This window comes from Myotis davidii, unplaced genomic scaffold, assembly GCF_000327345.1.
Source record: "Myotis davidii unplaced genomic scaffold, ASM32734v1 scaffold289, whole genome shotgun sequence".
Lineage (NCBI taxonomy): Eukaryota > Metazoa > Chordata > Mammalia > Chiroptera > Vespertilionidae > Myotis > Myotis davidii.
The window spans coordinates 1,452,312-1,466,162 of NW_006299717.1; the positions used below are offsets into that span (position 1 = coordinate 1,452,312).

At 43.0% G+C, this 13,851-nt stretch overlaps 1 protein-coding gene across 1 annotated transcript in view; it reads left to right on the forward strand.

Moving 5' to 3' along the window:
• Positions 1-634: 634 nt before the first annotated feature.
• The window catches only part of GLO1 (glyoxalase I), a 28,416-nt gene continuing 15,199 nt past the window's right edge, over positions 635-13,851 (forward strand). The window contains exon 1 of the mRNA XM_006775883.2: positions 635-852. Coding sequence (XP_006775946.1) covers positions 769-852 — 84 coding nt within the window. The 5' untranslated portion in view covers positions 635-768. The remainder of the gene's footprint in view (positions 853-13,851) is intronic.

Sequence of the window (13,851 nt, forward strand, 5' to 3'; positions counted from 1 at the left end):
CCCTTGACAACAGTGATGACTAAGTCTTCAAATGAAGACAATTAAAATATATGCCTCAGCGAAATTAACTTAAAACACAGTGAAAGTTCTGACCTTTGACGCATAAGTGTGAAACACTGACAAATCTCATTTGATCCTCAACCAAATCCTGCAAGGACTCTCAGAGGGGCCAGTTATACCAAGCTAATAAATAGTGGAACCAAAAACTTGAACCTAGGTTTTTTTTACTAAGTCAGAATTGTCTTAATTATCCTGTGCTGTTTAAACTTAGACTTTGGGATTCCTATACTTCAGAAATAGTAACTCCCAATTCTCTTTCCATCAGAAACAATTTCCTACCAAGTTGTAGCCCTGAGGTATAAGTGGTTACTGAACTTTACTACACTTGATCTTAGCCAAAAGGCCGAGAAGCGATGAACTTTAAAAAAAACTAGGTCACCAAACAACGAAGAAAAACCACTCTTGTCATCCAACAGTGTTGTTTGTTTGTTTGTTGTTTGTCTTGCCCCTTAAACGGGCCTCCATTAGGCGCACGGCACCTTGGGAGTTGTAGTCTCAGGGCACAGACCTCTGTGGCTGGAGGCACTGACTCACTGGCACTCAATCAGCACAGAACCAATTTGCTCTCCGCACAGCTATTGGCTGGAAGGCAGCGGGAGCCCGCCCCGCGGCGCGGCGCCGTGGCTGGTGGAGGCAGCCCCCGGCTGGGCGGAGTGTGGAGCTCGCCGCGTTCCCGGGTACCCTCGTCCGTGATACAGCAGTGCAGCCATGGCAGAGCCGCAGCCCGCGTCAGGTGGCCTTACCGACCAGGCTGCCCTCGGTTGTTGCTCGGACCCTGACCCCAGCACCAAGGTGGGCGCAGAACCTATTTCTCCCGAGTGGGGGGGCCCAGCGTGGCGCCTTTGGGGTCCAAAAATAGAGCAGATCCCCGGGCTCAGCCAGGCCCGGCTCGGACTGGATTCGAACCCCATTCGACCGCCTGTGCAACTCTGTCCGCCTCGGACAGGCCGAAGTGGGCTGGGGAGAGGGCTAATGGTGTGCAATGGGGGTTCCGTGAGAGGATCCAGCTCTTCAGATTGTTTCAAAGCCTGCAACCCAACTTGCATTAACTTTTTAATTTGGGGATGTTAACTGGAAGACACAACTAACTCAGAGTCAGATCCGTTGTCGGTGGGTGTGCATGTGCCCAAGGTCAGTAACCGTGGCGGATAAGACGAGCAATTTCAGAACTAACTCCCAACCCAGGTTCGAAGGTCTCTGTCCATGCCGGCCTCTCCCAGCCTGCATCATTTTCCCGTCACTGCCCTGGCTCCAGGCTCCGCTCCTGGAAGCTAATTTGATCGCTTCGGCTTTAACCGCGCCCAGAATTTCGCTTTTCCTTCGCTTCTATGCTCACAGCCACCCTTCTGCCCTGCCTGTGCGAGGTAGCCCTAGGAGAGACCACGGAATCATGGAGCCTAGATCCGAAAGGAATCGTAGAAATTTCTTCACCGATCTACTCGGTGGAAGAATGACCTGTTGCTCATGAAGGCTTTCATCCCTCCAGCCTGCTTAACATGTCTGTACTAAGAGTCAGTGTAACTAACTCACCGAGGTGTGGTACTTGGGTGCGTTGTCAAGATTAGACACAGCAGTCGCTTGGAGGTGGGGTGGGGGTGGGGGGTTTCTAGTACTCATCAGTGTCAGTAAACGCCTTCGTGTATTTATTCAATGGGCTGGGGAAATTCTAAATTCCTTGAGGATTAAATGTGCTTTATGCAGCGCTCTAAGAGGGGTGCATGACTGTGGTCCCTCCTTGCTCTTTGCCTTTAGGGCGAAGTAGTCATACACCTGTAATTGCTAAAGCCTCTGACTAACATCTGCTTCTTAGGCAAATATGTATAAAATCTCTCACACTCATCTCACTTGTATACCTTCTAATAATAATACCTAGTTATTTCACATAGAGTTGTTCAGCATATATTAATTTCCCAGGTAACTGGGGATTTTATGTATTGGGCTAGTAAATTTTTTTCAGGGAGATCTTTATGAAATTTGTCCAGTTCACTTCCTTGCATTCTTAATTTACACTTCTCATAGTCTAAATTTCTCTTGGTGATTTGGAGTAGTTCTTTTTTGAAATCAGAATTTTTTGACCTTTGAGGTACTACCATGTGGGGTAACATAAAATGAAATCTATACTAGCAGCTTATATATATTAGTGTCAGGCCCTGGGTTGCTGCCTTAAGTACATTACTTAATTTAATCCTCACAACAATCCTGTGAAGCAGGCATTATCTCCAATTTACCAATGAGACTGGGACATAGGTATTGAGTAATTTGCTCAGGGAGGAGCCCACACTCCCAGCCCCATTCTGGCTTCTGGAGTACTGTTTTCAGCACCAATTTTGAACTTGAGATGAAGTAAATTTAAAAACCTAAATGAATTAAATCCAGCCTGATTACTGACTACCTGCTATATATAAAGAATGTTTGGGGATACTGGGATGAACAAGATGAGGTCCCTTCACCAAATATACACCAACTCTAACATAAAATGGAACTGGGAGTAACGTGCTGTTAAAATTAGAAAAGCACCCTGGGAGCACAGGAGGAAGAAATTCTTGACGATAGCGTCTGTGATATGTTGTGTGCTCAGGGTACTTGGAGTCTGAAGACCCACATTTGAATCCCCAGTTCCTTCATTGGCTGCAATGACTTTAGCAGGGCACTTGGGCTGAGTTTGTAAAAGGAGCATAAAAAGGGCTACTAGGATGATAAAGTGCATTGGCGTTCTCAACACTATGAAAAGTTATACAGTTCAAGGTCGCATTTCAATTGTGGGGATCCGGGACTGTTCAAGCAGAAGGTGGGGGTGTGCCCATTCCTTGAAAGATGGATGGGATTCCAATGCCACATGGGAGACAGAATTACATAGAAAGGTATTCTAGGTGGAAGACACCTCTGAGCAAAAATGTGCTGAGATATCAGAAAGGTGCAGTGTGGTGTGGTGCAGGTTCTGGAGAGGGAAGTCAATGTGTTTTTGGTCATCTAAGCAGTGCAGCAGTGGTAGAGAAAGCTGGAATGGTAGGTTGAATCCAGATCATGGAGAAAGCTTTGAATGTCACATCTATGGAAGCTGGATTTATATGAGTAGTGAGGAACCGTTCAGGGTTCTGTTGAATAGATTGGAGGGATCCAAGCATGAGGTGATGAGGACACCTAAAAGGCTCTTCCAGAAAGTGAGGTAAGTGCTGAGGGTTGCTTTGAAAAGGAGAGAGCAGCAGTGGTGCAAAATCCACTCACTTGTTAATCATTTGCATCTCTGTCATAAAGGTAGACAAAAGAATGCACAGCTGACCATATCCTGGGCTATATTATTTGGCTAACTTTCTTCAAAAGGCCAAATACTTCTTTTCCCAAGTAGTAATCTAAAGTCAGTTTTTCTACTGTTCCCATCAATGCCCTTTGTTACAGTAATCTGGAGTGGTAGGTGATAGAGTTGGGGAAAACTTTAAGGGATGGTGACATTTAAGCTGAGTTTTACCAAATACAAAGGAGGTAGCCAAGTAGAGTTGGATGCAGAGGTAATGGGAAGAAAGAATGGAAAGGAGGAAGAAAGGACAATAGCCAGGTGGACGAATGACGGTTCTAGGCAGAGAGAATCATCCTAGATAATAAAAGCCCAATATGCTAAGTGTCTGGTCATCCGGTCATCCATTCACTCAAAGCATAATATGCAAATGATGTGCTAAGGCCGCTCAACCGCTCACTATGATGTGCACTGACCACCAGGGGGCAGACGCTCTGACCAGTAAGTTACCTTGCTGCTGGCGTCCGGCCCATCAGAATTGAGCAAGATGGCCTGGACATGCCCTGGAACCCTCCCATGGTCCCTCCTCAGCTGGCCATCCTCCCGCTTTCCTCCCCGGCCCTGACCATGCATCGGTGGGGTCCCTCAGCCTGGCCTGCCCCTTTCGCAGTCTGGGACCCCTCAGAAGACATTGGCGAGCCAGTTTTGTCCTGATCCCCCAGGCCAGGCCAAGGGATCCCACTGGTGCACGAATTCGTGCACCAGGCCTCTAGTAGTATATATAAAAGCACAATGACATCAGAAAAATGATGCAGGGACCTACAGGCAATGATACTGAAGTTATAGGCAGTGCAAGTTGAGGGGAAGGTACACAAAGCAGTCATTGGGATGCTCAAAGAAATTATGATCACTCATTATGTTCACTTGTTTTTCTCACCTTGTAAAGATTTGTATTTGGTAAATATGTTTTATAATATATGTGTTTTATTAATATATTTGTGCATAATTAAAGTAAATATCCATTTATTGAGGGTGCATGCTTCCTGTGAACTCATAAGGGTATGAAATAAAAAGCATTTGAGATTACCAGTTTAGGGAAGTAGTGAAAAAAATGAAGTTAGAGAAGTATGCACCAACCATATATACTTGCTGTTGATACTTTATTTTTTAAAGAATATTTTTTATTGGCTTCTTGACAAGTTTTGATATATCCTATATATCCTGAGAACAGACATATAGTGACCAAATACTGTTGGGGGCAGTTGTACAAAATCCATTTGTAGACTTCTTCTGGGAATGGAGAGTACATACTTTTTCCTATTCCTCATGATAAATACATTATATGTAAAACAAACATAGGAGACTGAAAGGTGAGGAGAAGAAGGCAGACTGCCTAGGGACTTTGAGACCTTAAGAACACCATGGGAGTGAGTTTCCTCAGTTTTCTTTTTGCCTCCTATAGCCCAGACTTGGAGCTAACAAAGCTAGCAATCTGGAAAAGCCAATGGGTGCAGACCAAAAAAAGCCCAAGGAAAGCCTCTCTCTCTAGTCATAGAACCAGGAAATGGGCAATATCTACACTAATAAAAGACAAACATGCAAATTGACTGTACCTTTGCTATGCCTTAGGCCACGCCCACCAACCAATCAGAGTGACTATATGCAAATTAACCCAACCAAGATGGCGGCCAGCAGCCATGGAGCTGGAGCAAGCAGGAGGCTTGGGGTGCCCCCAGCAATGGAGGAAGCCAAGCTTCCCACCTGCCCTGGCTGGCCCTCTGGCTCCACTCCAGGCTACAAAGTTTCAATTATAGAACATAAATAAATCCCAGGAAAAAAAAGAAAAAGAAAAAAAGGAGAGGCTGGAGTTTGGGTTGCCGAGAGGCGTGGCCAGACTGCAAACGACCATCAGCTCTTCACCCAGGCTGGCCAGGGACCCCAGTGGGGATCCCCACCCTGGACCCCCACTCTGATCCGAGGCACCCTTCAGGGCAAACCAGCCAGCCCCCACCCATGCACCAGGCCTCTATCCTATATAATAAAAGGGTAATATGCAAATTGACCCCAACAGCAGAACAACTGGGAATGACTGGTCACTATGACACATACTGCCACCAGGGGGCAGATGCTCAATGCAGGAGCTGCCCCCTGATGGTCCGTGCGCTCCCACAGTAGGAGCTCTGCTGGGCCACAAGCCAGGCTGACGGCTGCCAGTACAGCGGTGGTGGTGGGAGCCTCTCCCGCCTCCTCAGCAGCGCTAAGGATGTCCGACTGCAGCTTAGGCCTGCTCCCCACTGGCAAGTGGACATCTCCCAAGGGCTCCTGGGCTGCCAGAGGAATGTCTGACTGCCAGCTTAGGCCCAATCCCCCAGGGAACGGGCCTAAGCCAGCAGGTGGTCATCCCCCGAGGGGTCCCAGACTGTGAGAGGGCACAGGCTGGGCTGAGGGACTCCCCCTCCCCCTGAGTGCACAAATTTTTGTGTACCGGGCCTCTAGTTTCCTGATAACACAGAAACTTTTAGACCAGTGGTTCTAAAAGTTCTGGCCCTTTAAATACAGTTCCTCATGTTGTGACCCAACCATAAAATTTTCTTTGCTACTTCATAACTGTAATGTTGCTACTGTTAGGAATCGTAATGTAAATATCTGATACGCAAGATGGTTTTAGGTGACCCCTGTGAAAGGGTCGTTCTACCGCCAAAGGGGTTGTGACCCACAGGTTGAGAACTGCTGTTTAGACAGTAACTGCTCTGCTACAACCAAGCACCACAGAAAAAAACTATGGCCACAGTCCCACCTATACCAGCAATGGCTGAATGGGGAATCTGGTCTACCCAAGGGATAATAATGAGGTGCCTAACCTACCCCTGCCAGGGTGGTGTCAGAGAAGGCTGAGTAGTGAGCCAGAACTTTCATCTCACCAGGAAGTAACAAGCTTTCCTCCTGTGCTGTGTCAGTGGAGAAACATGGGAAACCTGAAATTCTACCCCCACCCAGCAGAAGTATTTTAAGAAAATCATAAATGAGAGAGTAAAGGGATGTAAAGAGAGGTAAGGTTTCTATACTTGATTCAAACTGATAAATAATGACACCAAGTGACTGTGATAAGTTGCTTATATACAAGGGAGGGCAAACATAGGTTAATGATAATAATAAATAATACAATAATTCAATAAATAATAATAATACAAGGATAAACTCTGTTTCACATACAAGTGTAAACCTACTTCTGCCAACCCTGTATATAACGAAACACCTAGAGCAACCACTAAAAAAGCTATTCAAAGAAATACATGTAACAATAATCAAAATGGAATTATAAAAAAATGTTCCAGTGATCTATAGAAGGGCAAAGGAAAAGAAAGAAAACAGTCCTTGCCGGTTGCTCAGTGGTTAGAGCGTCAGCCCATAGACTGAAAGGTATCAGGTTCGATTCTGGTCAAGGGCACATACATGGGTTGCAACCTGGATCCCCGGCCCAGTCGGGGTGAACGCGGAAGGTGACCAGTAGATGTGTCTCTCTCACATCACTGTTTCTCTCTCTCTGTCTCTCCCTGTCCCTTCCACTCTCTCTAAAAATCAATGGAAAAAATATCCTCAGGTAAGGATTAACAAAAAAGAAAGAAAACAAAACAAAAATAAGAAAAATGGCCAACTTAAGCCCTAATGTTTCATTAATTACATTTGATGTAAATATACCAATTAAGACAGAGATTGGCAGAGTAAATTGGAAAACATGCCCTTGCTTATCCATATATGATGGAATTTTTTGTGCTGATCATTATACAACATATGTAAGTTAAGTCATTATGCTGTATACTTAAACTTACATGGTACTATATGTCAATTATATTTCAAGCTGAAAGAAAAATTAAAATATGCCCCACTACATGCTTTCTACATGAAACTCCCTTCAAATATAATGATGATAGAGGCAAGTTAAAGTAAAAGGATGGAAAAATATATATTATGTAAACAGTAATCAAAAGAAAGCAGGAGTGCCTATATAAATATCAAACAAAGTAGATTCCAGAGCAAAGAAAATGATCATGGAGAAGTACATGATATAATGATAAAAGGGTCAATTGACCTAGAAGACATAGCAGTCCTGAATGTGTTTGCACCAGACCGCAGAACTGTGAAACTATGTGATGCAAAAACTGATATAATGGAAAGAAGAAATAGACAAATCTACAGTTATAATTGGAGAATTCAATATTCCTCTTTCAACAGTTGGTAGAAAATTAGCAAGTAGATTTAACAACACCTTCAGCAAATAAGATCTAATCAGCAAGAACATGTAATCAACATTTATAGAACACTCCACCAAATAATAACAGAATACACTTTTTTTTAGGTACCCATAGAAAATATTCCAAGGTAGATCATGTCACAGGCCCTAAAACCAACTTGAGCAATTTTAAAATAATTGAAATAGTGTGTACTTTGACTATAATAGAATCAAGCTAGAAATCAGTAGCAGAAACATAACAGGAAAATCTTCCAACAATTGGAAACTAAATAATACATTTTTGAATAATCCATGGGTCAAGAGAATTCTCAAGGGAAAAATTTAAAAAATACATTGAAGACTTTGGCTGGTGAGGCAGGCTGTGAAAGAATTCACAACTGAGATAAGAAATGCAGTGAGGAAATTTATTTTCCTTTCCAAGGGAGGAAAGGGCCAACTATTGCTAGTCAGTACAGGGCAGGGACCAAAGAGTGGCTTTTGTTTTTAAAGAGCAAGCAATTGCAGCTGCTAAGTGACAAGGAAGGGAGGGGGATTGTGTTGAAGTTGAGCAGATACCAGGGGTTGTCTTGAAAAGTTAGTTTATTTGCTTTCCAGGAGACAGTCTAGCAGATGTCCTAGAGAAGTGTCTTATCAGTATTTCTTCCAAGCCTGTAAAACACACTTAGAACAAAGGTATGAAGAGTTTAAAAGAAGTTTGTTTGAAGGGGAAAGGAGAGGGGAACTTTCTACTAACTAGAAACTCCTTGGTGCGAATTATCCCTGAGTTGTGAAAACAGCAGGGAGAAGGGGCATGAAAGATTGCAACCTTGAGAGTAGCTTATCTGGCTGAGTTTGAAAGAAGGAACTGTTTGAATCAGAGGAGCCAACAGTCTTGGGGTTTAATTACCAGATGCTGTGGAAGGCCACAGCAAAGAAAAGGAGAGGCCTTTTTCTGTCTTTACAAAAATGAAAGGAATATCAGCTAACAGTGCTAAGGGAGGAAATTTATAGCACGAAATGCATACATTAGAAAAGAGGAAAAGTCTCAAATCAGTCATTTAAGTTTCTTCCTCAAGAACCTAGAAAGAGAAGAGCAAAATAATCCAAAGGAAGCAGAAGGAGGGGAATAACATAAGAAATCAATGACATTGAAAACAGAAAATAGAAAAAAACAATTAAACATAGCTGATTCTTAGAATTGACAAACTGTAGCAACACTGCAAAAAAAAAGAGAAAGACAACACAAATTACCAACATCAGGAATGAAATAGGGAATACCACCACAGACTACGGGTGTCAGAAAGGCAGTAAGTCATCCATTTTCAACTCTATGTTCATTAATTAGACAATTTACATGAAGTGGGACAATTTCTTTGAAAACACAAAGCTGTCATAACTTACCCAATGTGAAATAAATAATTTGAATAGCTCTATAACGTAAGGAAATCAAATTCTCAACCTGTAATCTTCCAAAAAGCGTATCCCCAGGCCTAGATGATTTCACTGAAATTTTTTTCCAAACATTAAAGAGGAATTGACATCAATTATACAGTCCCTTCAAGAAAACTGAAGAGAAGGGAACACTTCCCAGTTCATGTTATAAAGCTAGTATTACCAACATACTAAAACCAGATGAAGACAGTACAAAAAGAAAAAACTATAAATCAATATCTCCCACAACTATAGACATAAAAATATTTGACAAATTATTAGCAAATGGAATTCAGCAATATATAAAAAGAATTACACACCATGACTAAGTGGAGTTTATTCCAGGTATAGAAGGCTAGTTCTATATTCAAAAATCACTCAGAGTAATTCACCACATTAGGAAGCTAAAGAAGAAAAATATGATCATATCAATGGATGTAGAAAAAGCACTTGACAAAATTCAATACCATTCATGATGTTTTCCCCCCAGAAAATAATAGGAATGGGAATATCTTCAACTTGATAAAAAAACATCTATAAAAATCTTAGGGCTAACGTTGTGCATAATGGTGATGCTTTCTTCCTAATTTGGGGGAACAAGGCCAGATGTCTGCTCTCACCACTCTTATTGAACATCACGCTGGAAGTTCCAGCCAGTATAGTAAGGCAAGAAAAGGAAATAACAGTCATACAGATTAGAAGGAAGAAATAAAACTGTATCACATCGTACATTCTTAAGGCAGATAAGTAGATAGCTTGGGTTTTCTATATATAGTAGTAACTAACATTTCAAATAACTTTTAAAAACCTGTGTAATAGATCAAACCCTATCTCAACAAGTTGCAGACTTACATTGAGATGTGTTAGTTTGTTATTACTGGTAAATGACTTAAAACAACACAGATTTACTATCTCAGTTCTATAGGTTAGAAGTCCGACATGGCCTCACTGGACTGAAATCAAGGTATTGACAGGGCTACATCTCTTACTGGAGGCTCTGGAGCAGTGGTTCTCAACCTGTGGGTCGTGACCCCTTTGGGAGTCGAACAACCCTTTCACAGGGGTCGCCTGAGACCATCAGAAAACACACATATAATTACATACTGTTTGCAGTAGCAAAATTACAGTTATGAAGTAGCAACGAAAATAATTTTATGGTTGGGGGTCACCACAACATGAGGAACTATATTAAAGGGTTGAGGCATTAGGAAGGTTGAGAACCACTGCTCTGGAGGGAAGTCCTTCCAGACTCTTTCAGATTATTGGCTAAATTCAGTTCCTTTCGGCTGTAGGACTGAGGTCCCAGTTCTTTGCTGGCTTTCAGCTGGGGGCCATCCATAACTCCTTGCACACATGCCCCTACATCTCCGAAGCAGCAGTGGCACATTCAGTCTTTCTCACCCTTGGAATCTGACTTCCTCTCCTGCCACACTTCTCTGCTTCCATCGTCTTTGCCTTCTCTCATTCTTTTCTCTGTTCCTATACAAGTTTTTAACATCTCATTAGAGTACATTGAACCCAGCTGGATAATCCTGGCTAATCTTCCTATTTTAAGGTCAGCTGATTAGTAACCTTAATTCCATCTGCAAAGTTCCTCACAGCAGCAATTAATGTTTCATAGAATAACCAAGAACATCTTTAGATTTTAGTTCTTGCCTGCAACTCCTTCCAGAGACTACAGAGTATTGGCTGTGCACCATGTGTGGTGTGAGGAAGGCAACTGTCCCCCGTGAGGCCTGCCAGAGACAGCCTTTGTAATTGCCTTGGTTGGACTTACATTGTGGCCTGGAGCCAGCCTCAGGCAAATGTTGTAACTGAGAGAGAAGCAGCAGTCACTCACATTAGCTGAGAGGAATATTTGCTATTTTTGTAGGGTTCACAGTGCCTGTTTTAATCTCTGCTGGAGCTAGAGTAGGAAGTGGAATTGGTTCTGTGGCTTTTATTTTGGTATCACTCCATTGCAGTCGCTGAGCAATTTTGTAGGGATATTTGCAGTTACATTCAATGGGAGAATCAAAGCCTAATTGTGAGTGCCAGGCTAGTGCCTGGATGTCAGTAGCTGCTGTTTTCTTTTTCAGCTGATTGCTGGAGCAGACTTTTAGGAATGTGGCACCTGACTGAGTAAAGCTGTCCAGATATTCTAGAACTGGAACTTCAGAGCCAACTGCCTTCTATGCGATTATAAACTGTGAATGAAGAATTAAGTTATTACATTCCTTAAGATCAGGGTATTACGACAGTTTTTAATCTAGTTTTGTTTTAAATGAGAATTTTAATGCTTGCAATAAAAGTACAATTTTGTTATTTAAAAATTTAGCAAAATAGCTCTAGGCAGTTTGGCTCAGTGGATAGAGCGTTGGCCTGTGGATTGAAGGGTCCCAGGTTTGATTTCGGTCAAGGGCACGCGTACCTTGGTTGCAGGCTCCTCTCAGCTCAGACCCTGGTCAGGGCGCATGCAGGAGGCAACTGATTGATGTGTTTCTCTCACATCGATATTTCTGTCTTTCCCTCTTTCTTCCACTTTCTCTAAAAATCAGTGAAAAAAAAACTTTGGGTGAGGATTAAAAATAAATTTTTAGCAAAATATAAAATATAATTTCCTAATGATGCTGAATGAATCACATGTATTTGTATTATATACCAGAGGCCCCGTGCACAAATTTCGTCCCTATGCCTGGCCGACGATCAGGGCCAGCCGGGGCCTTCCTTTGTTCTGTGCTGCCCCCTGGTAGTCAGTGCATGTCATAGTGAGTGGTCAAACTCCTGGTTGGTCAAACTCCTGAGGGGACAATTTGCATATTAGCCTTTTAGTATATAGGATGATGTGAGTTATGGAGGGATATATCTCTATGGCTCTGAAGGGAGAGGTCAGAGTTTTCAGGCCTATCTTGTTAAGTCCTTGGTTATGACAAGAATAAAAATGTGTTAGGAAGCACCAACATAGTGAAGAGACTCATGGTCTGGAAGATACCTGCGGTAGTAGAAGAAGACCTGAGCTTAGCATTAGAAAGTTGGGGGCAATTCATTTAATCATTCTGAGTATGTTTCTCATCTATTAAATGTGGACATTAATACCTACGGGCAGTAATACCTCAAAGTATGTACCTAATGCAAGTAAACCCTCTAGTGATGTCAGATCCCAAGGCAAATTATTAATGCTAATGATAATCTTAACTCCATGAGTTATTATACTCTCTATACCCTTTTATCAGTCAAGTCACATCTCTTGTTTCCTGATTTTTAAATTGGATAGTTTCACAATGGTGTTAGAGACAGTAATTTTTTTTTGAGGGATTATAAATGTATTCGATCATCCGTACACCAGGTGGCTGAGCCAGGATGGCTCCAGTACCCAGTGAGGGGAGTCAGCGGCTTTTAAAGGACTTTTGGCAGGATTTTTTCTGGGCCGAGACTTCTTTATGCATACCCAGAGGGGAGAGAATGGAATGTGGTCACCGCAAGTGAAATGTGGTCTTCAGCAAAGGGAATGTCCCTAGTGAAATGACCTGAAAAGCCAGTACCTGGGGGAAGGGTATCAACTCAATTGCTCCATCAAACCTAACATTCCAAACTTTTTGTTTTATGGGATAGGGGCGAAGGTCCTATCTTCTGCAACTGCTTCCCGCTGAGTCTGGCCGTTGAGGTCACAGGGGAATGGACTGTGATAGTAGTGGGTGCAGCAGTAGCATTTCCCCAAGAGCCTGGTTGGTGAAGTCTCTTGAGAGCGATCTTGTTGAGTGACTTGGGAGGTAAAAGCTGGTCCCGAGGCTGCCACAGTGTCATTTGGCTGGTTTTGCTGCTTTTCTGGGCCTGGAGCTGAAATACAACTGAGACCTAGATGTTATTTTTATGGGGGGAAAGATCAGGGGTCTCAGTTGCCTCACTAGTGATGTGAAAGGGGAGAACAGATTACCCTGGGGGTGAGGTTCTTCTTTTCCCAGTTTTGCACCTTTTGGGTATCCACATGTTTCTTGTAGGTCCTGAGACAGGGTTATGAGGAGAGGGATTATCTGGACTGCCCTTTTGTGTAGTATACGGTGGGTTACGGGGACAGGCAAAGACTGGTTGTTGGGGGCCCACACCTACATTGGGTGCGAGATGAGAGTACAGGTTCCTGTCCAGTTGGTGGGGAGACAGGTGTATGTGTTTTCCCCACAGAGGAAGAAAAATCCCTGATCATGGAGACAAGCTGAAAGGTGTAAGGAGAAGAGGTGGACTAAAGGGTATGAGATTCCTTTTTCTAGTTCCTCACTCCAAGCTGAGTGGGTAGTCGCCATGGCGCTACGGATAAGGGGTGACAGATGAGTGATTGAGATTTTATTGCAGTGAAAGTGGGAGGGAATATTAGAATGGGCTGTTATCCACGGAAAAAGAGAAAGAGAAGGAAAGGAGCCGTTGAGGCCAGGGGCCGGGATGGTTGGACACTGCACTCAGACCAGCCAAATTTAGTACTTTAAATTTCCTGAGGTTATAATCTGCTGCTCATCAGCTTAACTTCTTTTTTTACTGAACCTTAATCCTTGCTGTTTTTCTGAATATTCTGGTTTAGCTTAGGAAGTATCCAGCAACCTTGTCCTGCCAGCCTTGGAGACTGAAACCTCAATTTCTTCTTTTTTTTTTAATGCAGAACTCTATTTTTTAAATATATTTTTTATTGATTAAGATATTACATATGTGTCCTTATCCCCACGTTATACCCCTACCCCCTACCCCTCATGCTCTCACCCCCCCATTGTCCATGTCCATTGGTTAGACCTATATGCTTGCTTATAAGTCCTTTGGTTGATCTCTCCCCCTTATCCCCGCCCTCCCCTACCTTCCCTCCAGGGCCCAACAGTCCAATCAATGCCTCTCCATCTATGGATCAGTCCTTGTTCATCAGTTTATGTTGTTCATT